We start from the raw sequence: 6844 nt of genomic DNA, 5'->3' as shown, positions 1-6844 counted from the left end.
AGAATGTGGAGAGGAAGAGGATTAGAGGGGTGTATTTAAAGAAAAAATTGGAGAGGGAATAAAATTTGAAAAAAAAAAAAAAAAAAAAAAACCGACGTGACCCGGGTGGGTCCGGCCGGGTTTGATTTGACCCGGACCGGGCCCCTCTTGAACCGGCGGTACAATTCAAAATTTGAATTTCAAAAGTGGGTACGGGTAAAGTTGGCGGGTACGGGTAACGGGTAACGGGTACGGGTAACGGGTACGGGCAACCGGGTAAAGGGTACGGGTAACGGGTACGGGTACGGGTACGGGTAGGCGGGTATAGGGGTACGGGTAGGCGGGTACGGGTTGGCGGGTAGACGGGTACGGGTACAACGGGTTATTTTTTAAATCACGTTCTCCGGTCCGTTTATTACCCGTACCCGTCTACCCGTCTACCCGTTTGTACCCGGGCAACGGGTACGGGTACCACGGGTAACGGGTACGGGCCGGGCAAAACGGGTGCTACCCGTTCCGGGTTTAGCAAAAGTCTATGTAAGTCATATGCAAAGAATGAAATAATCAATTATCAATAGTATCTGTGATTGGTGTCGTTCTTATGAATTATGTATGCATCATGTATAATAATAAATTAATTAATTGCTGATAATGTATAGTAAATGATTGATAATATCAGGGACAAGACAAAGTGTTTAGGAATGACGTAACAATACATTATTGATGAACGAATTTAAGACCAAACAAGTATGATTGGTAGCGGTCCAAATCTCGGGTAAAATACCACTTCCTTGTCTTGTCTCTGTTCAGGGAATTGAATTATTGTAAAATATATTTTTTTTTTCTCTGGTTTGGTCCGTTCGCATTCTCAACTTTGTTAACTTCGGTAGATGCGCAACATTTGCTCTCTCGAACCGGGTTGCGTCCGATTTAAATTGGACCAAATTCAGTCCGATCTCCGATCAGAACCGTCGATTCGCGTTAAAATACGTGTTTACAGCTTTTATTAGTGCGGATTAAGTTAGCGAGAATCTTGATGCAAATGAACGGCTTCTATAGGCCATCTGACGGAATTTGGACCGATGCCCATCGGAACGCTCTTGCTGTCCACTCCCTCATTTAAATTTACATTGCATCTTTATGCTTTTTCTCTGATGTGCTATGTGCTGGATGCTGTCAATTGTCAAAGAGAGGTGGTGTTCTTGTGGAGTTCTTCCTCTGAGAATTTCTTCCTACCAGAGAAATTTGTCTTTCAGGTGGTGTTGCTCATGAGAACAATTATTTGAACTAGAATAATTTTAGAAAATTTTCAGGTACTTTTAGAAAATATACCTCCTTCCTTTGCTTTATCTGCCTCCTTTTTCTTCTCCTTATAACTTCAAATGATGCATTTGCTTGTCAATTGTCAGATGTGCATGTTTGCTTAGTTAATATATGTACCCAATTTGGATTTGAAAAGCGAATAGTTTTCAAATTTTACCAAACATGCAAAAGGAGAAACCAGTAATGCACCGCTTCTTAGTCTAGTTACAAGGACATCATTTAACTCCTCCATTAATGCTCAATTTATTATCTTCAATTCTCATATATTTTCAGAAAGAAAAGAAAATAAAATAAAATAAAAAGGAAATGTCAAGACCGCTCTATAGGGGCATCTCTGGTGGCTCCAGCTTCACCAATGGTGGACATAACCTATTCGATCGGTGTCAAGGAGATAACGGGCATGAACTCTCAAACCCAATTGGCATTACCCGGACCCGGAAAGGCCTCCCCGTTCTTTTTCTTAAATTCAGTCTAGTTCTCACCTTACTGACACTCATGGGCTCACTCTATTGGTCAATCTCAATCTCTCTCTCCAACACATCCTCACAAAATCGCATTTTGCAAATGCGGCACCGTCGTCTCCAAGAACAACTGATAGATAATTTGCTAGACATTGGCCAAATCTCTGTTCACAACGGAAAATCGGGTATGTCGGAATTTTGTTTGCAAGACTATGAAAATTATGTGCCATGCTACTACAATGTAACGGAGATTTTGGAAGCAGAAGAATTGGGGTTAACACTTGAACTTGAGAGAAATTGCGGCAAAGCAAAGAAAATTGATTGCCTAATTTTGCCACCAAGGAACTACCGAATTCCTCTAAGGTGGCCAAGAGGGAGAGATGTTATATGGAAAGAGAATGTTAAAATAACTGGACAAGATTTCTCATCTGGTAGCTTGACCAAAAGGTAGATGATTTACAAAATCTAGTTTGGATTATGTTTTAATCTAATTTTGGGAATTTAATGCCCACTTTTTTGGTATTTTGGAAGGATGATGGTAGAAGAAGAACAAATTTCTTTCAAATCCGACTCGTTGATGGTTGATGGAATAGAAGATTATTCCCACCAAATAGCAGAAATGATTTGTTTAAGAAATGAGTCTAATTTCAATGAAGCTGGGGTACACGCCCTTTCTATTTTTTTAGAGCAAATTACATAAAAGTATTATCTGTTTCTTATTTTGGTTCCTGAAATTCTAAAATTCTATTTTTTGTTCTTAAAAATTGTAATGTATAACATTTTGGCCATTACCATTATTTCCTAAATAAAAGCTGGATTGGAAATTTTAGTCAGCATTCATGTTTTTTGGGTCTGAAATTGGGTAATTAGGTTCAAAGCAAACCAAAACATAATTTGTAATATGGAAAACTGAATTTGAAGATCATTTGAGATATTTGGTAATGTTTTCTTATCCAAACTAATATTTCAGTATTTGAGGCCATATCTTGACTACTACCAGTGAAATGTAAACCTGTACTGCTTTCAATATGGCTGTATTACAATAATTGCTTTGATTTTTATACATAAATCCATATCGAAAATGCATGTTGTGTCAGATCAGGACAGTTTTAGACATTGGCTGTGGATATGGCAGCTTTGGGGCTCACCTTTTCTCCAAAGAAGTTATTACGATGTGTATTGCCAATTACGAGGCATCAGGTAGCCAGGTCCAGTTAACTCTTGAGAGAGGCATCCCTGCCATGATTGGTTCCTTCGCAAAAATGCAACTACCTATCCCCTTCCTTTCTTTTGATATGGTGCATTGTGCCTTCTGTGGCATCAACTGGGCCAAAGAAGGTATGATTCCGTTTTGAGATTTGGTTTAGTAATTTCAGTTCATATGTTTGTTCTTTAGGAAAGTTTGTTTTTGTAATTATATAGCTTTCTGAGGTTAAAACTGTAAAAGTTAGCTTGGATGCTTTAGATTGTAATTCTGTTGGCTGGTACCGATTTGTAAGACTTCATAGTTTCTAATGGAAACTGGTCAGCATTTTACCTCACTTTAATCAAGAAAGAAAAAGTGTTTGTTCTTGATTTGCATAATTAGAAAAAATTGAAAAAGGAACAGAAATCTTTTAGGGTTCAAATTGCTTATATTTTTTGTGACCTGTTTTTAGATGGACTTTTTCTCTTGGTTGAAGTCGACCGGCTTCTTAGACCCGGTGGTTATTTTGTCTACACATCCCCCATGAATACACATAAATCTCTCCGTGATAAAGAAAATATGAAGAAATGGGAGCTGATTCGTGGATTTACTGAAAAGCTTTGTTGGGAGATGCTTTCCCAGCAGGATGAAACAGTTGTCTGGAAAAAAACAATCGAAAAGAAATGCTACCATTCTAGGTACACAACAAAAATCAACTTTTTTTAATTCTGTGTGAAAATTTGAAGGTTTTTTTAATTTAAAAATAAGGTGGTATGGTGTACCAGTGTACCAAAGCATTTTATACCCAACAATTTGCTTTTTCACCTTCCTCATTTAGCATGTCATTATTCACATACAAACACACAGACATAATCAGTAAAACATTATATGCAGCACTATCCTCTCTGTAAACCATAATGCAAATACAATTTTACCAATCAACCCCTGTAAAATTCCAATTTTATGTTATCTTCACCCTCTCCTGATTCCCCTGAAAAGAACAAGACCCCTTATCTCCGTTCTTCTGATGTACTATTCTGGTACTTGTACTAAAATAATCAGATTTGAAACCAGTGCATCTGCAGCATCGTACTGAATATTCCAAATCCTAATCTGGGTATCTCTCCTCTTTATATTTAATAAACAAAATGTATAAGCTGAAAATGGTTAGATGATTTGTAATTATTTGAGGGATCCAATCCATCCCCTAATAAATCCTATGAAATGTTTCTAGAAAATTTTGAAGTCAAAGAAACTGAGATATTCTAATTCAAGAAAAATCAAATTGAAAAATGCTATTACCAATTTCATGTACAATCCTATGAAATTTCTATAAAATTTTCAAATCAAAGAAACTGAGATATTATAATTCAAGAAAAATCAAATTGAAAAATGCTATGCCAATTTCAAGTATGAGGCAAACAACCTGACCAATATATAACTTGTTGTGCAAGCAAGACATGAATCAGAATACTGCTTTTATTGTAGGAAGGACGGCCTGGATGTATGTGGCAAAAGCCATGATATGGAGTCCCCATACTATCGACTTCTCAATCCATGCATAGCAGGCACGAGAAGCAAGCGTTGGGTCCCACTTGAAAGCCGCAGATCTTGGCCTCCTTTGGCTCGACTTAATTCTGCAGAGCTAGAGATGCATGGTAAAGTAAATACAGTATGCTTTCTTATTGGTCCAATGTTTTCTCACTTTCACATGTAATGTGGAAATAAAACTATTTGCTTGGGTATACTTGAAAAAGAATACACATTATTTGAATTTGGATGCAGAAACCATTAATTCCAACATATTTGCAATTAGCATTGAATACTTTATTTAGTATTGGATTTTTCTTTCCTTTTTTGATCAAAATTAGTATTGGATTTTTCCGTTACATATCCAATTATTTTGGATATTTCATTGAAAGTTAGCATAGTTGTTCCTATCTCTAATAATTTTTATATTAATGCCTAAAAGAAAACTAAAAAAACCCAACACAGATTTGGATGTTGGGCATCAATTTTACATAAACTAACTATGGCAAAAGATCACGGACAAGTTACACATGCTTCGCTTAACTTTGATTGCCATCCACTAATCCACTTGCATAACATGCTAGGTCTTACTTGCAATATGCAGAGTATTTGGTGCCTTTTTTAATGATCTTTTAAAAATAATATATTTTCTTGCAAATAGGTGTTCACCCAGATGATTTTTCTGAAGATGCCGACAGTTGGCACTTGGCGGTACAAAACTACTGGTCACTTCTCTCTCCTCTTATTTTTTCAGACCATCCAAAGAGACCTGGTGACGACGATCCGCATCCGCCTTATAACATGCTAAGGAATGTTCTAGATATGAATGCCAGATTTGGTGGGTTTAACAATGCTTTGTTAGAAACCAGGAAATCTGTGTGGGTGATGAATGTTGTGCCCACAGTTGGGGATAATTATCTGCCTCTAATCTTTGATCGTGGATTCATTGGCGTGCTACATAACTGGTAAGTACATGTCTTAGGATATTTGATGTTCTAATTTGGTATAATAATACTGCGGTACTATTTATACTCTCAACGGTCCCATCAAATTGAGGAAATTGTCAATTAGTCCAACAGAATTTAAAATGATGGGAGAAAATTATTTCACAAGAAAAAATCAAGTTAAATGGGAACTTAAAACTTCAAGCATTTGAACATATGGACAGGTAATTTTCTATCTTCCAAAATTTTGAATGTATATTGTGTTATATTTTGTTTTACTAAGCTTCAATTTGATAAACTTAGGTGTGAAGCATTTCCAACTTACCCGAGAACGTACGATATGGTACATGCCTCAGGGTTGCTATCTGTCAAGCACAGATGCTCAACCCTCGATATATTCCTGGAAGTCGATCGAATTCTTAGACCTGAGGTAATTATTACTTCAAAAGAATTGTTTACAAATTTTAAAATAAAAATCGGAGTAAAGTTGTTTTCTACATTTTATGAATGTAGGGGTGGATAATATTACATGATAAAGCCCCATTAATTGAAGCCGTTAGATCAATCACAGCACAGCTCAAATGGGATGCACGAATGATGGATGTGGATTTGAACAGCGATGAGAAGCTTCTAATTTGCCAAAAACCCTCTTTCAGAAAACCTCAATTGTGGTAACTTATTTAAAATTTGGGACCTGATCTGCTAATTGAAATTATTTTTTTGAAGGTCACTAATTGGAAATTTAATTATGTCATATTGTTATACATTGATCATGGAAGCATCTTACTGAGGTGGTTTTCTAATTATGAAAATTACCCCAATAATGATCATATATGGAGTTTTGAAACCACTTAAAAGTTAAGTGGATATTTTGATTAATTTTGTTTCTGCATTCCTCTGAAGCTGCAATGCTTAAATGGAGATGTAATTAGGTACACTCGAAATCAAAATGTAATATGATCCTCGTTAGGATATGTAATATCTAAAAGAGATGATATGTATATAGGCATGAATCATGAATGCCTTATTAATTCTTTTCTTTGTTCCTAATTATTTTTCCCTATATGGATAACTAGTAAATGTAATCCTGGTCATCAGACAATTCTATTTAAAAAAAGAAAAAAAAGTTAAAACAAATATATAATTATTGCAAAAGGAAGCGTCTAATTGTCCACAGCCTTTTGTCCACCATTTGTCCACAGCTTTGACTTGTGCGAATACTATAAAATTACTTCTACATGCTCTATAATTATACAATATATCACATAAAATATATCAGTTAATCACAAAATATTCAGCAACTATTTGAAGTGGTCTCATGATAGTTAGAAAAAGATTGCAACGAGAAAAGAAATGTACTTTCAAACTGTACTTTCGAAAATTACAGTTATAGGAAAATATTGGCAGTTAGAGTTAGTTAT

The 6844-nt window shown here is 35.8% G+C and overlaps 1 protein-coding gene across 1 annotated transcript; it reads left to right on the top strand.

Moving 5' to 3' along the window:
- Positions 1-1128: 1128 nt before the first annotated feature.
- On the top strand, positions 1129-6473 carry LOC144566319 (putative pectin methyltransferase QUA2). Its single transcript, XM_078316320.1, has 9 exons — positions 1129-1292; positions 1576-2210; positions 2295-2424; positions 2861-3101; positions 3422-3647; positions 4438-4607; positions 5141-5444; positions 5727-5853; positions 5937-6473. The coding sequence occupies exons 2-9, from the start codon at positions 1609-1611 to the stop codon at positions 6096-6098; spliced, it is 1962 nt and encodes a 653-aa protein (XP_078172446.1). The 5' UTR covers positions 1129-1292; positions 1576-1608; the 3' UTR covers positions 6099-6473.
- The last annotated feature ends 371 nt before the right edge of the window (positions 6474-6844 follow it).

This window comes from Carex rostrata, chromosome 15 (assembly GCF_964058835.1).
Source record: "Carex rostrata chromosome 15, lpCarRost1.2, whole genome shotgun sequence".
Taxonomy (NCBI): domain Eukaryota; kingdom Viridiplantae; phylum Streptophyta; class Magnoliopsida; order Poales; family Cyperaceae; genus Carex; species Carex rostrata.
Note: the sequence above shows the minus strand (reverse complement) of the source record. Positions and strands in the feature narration are given on the sequence as shown.

What these genes read in the sequence shown, in the direction of transcription:
- LOC144566319 (XM_078316320.1), top strand. Translation starts at nt 1,609, where the DNA reads ATGTCAAGACCGCTCTATAGGGGCATCTCTGGTGGCTCCAGCTTCACC. An exon ending in CTAATTTCAATGAAGCTGGG is followed by an intron (nt 2,425 to 2,860) that starts GTACACGCCCTT and finishes ATGTTGTGTCAG; the next exon opens with ATCAGGACAGTTTTAGACAT. An exon ending in ATCGAATTCTTAGACCTGAG is followed by an intron (nt 5,854 to 5,936) that starts GTAATTATTACT and finishes TTATGAATGTAG; the next exon opens with GGGTGGATAATATTACATGA.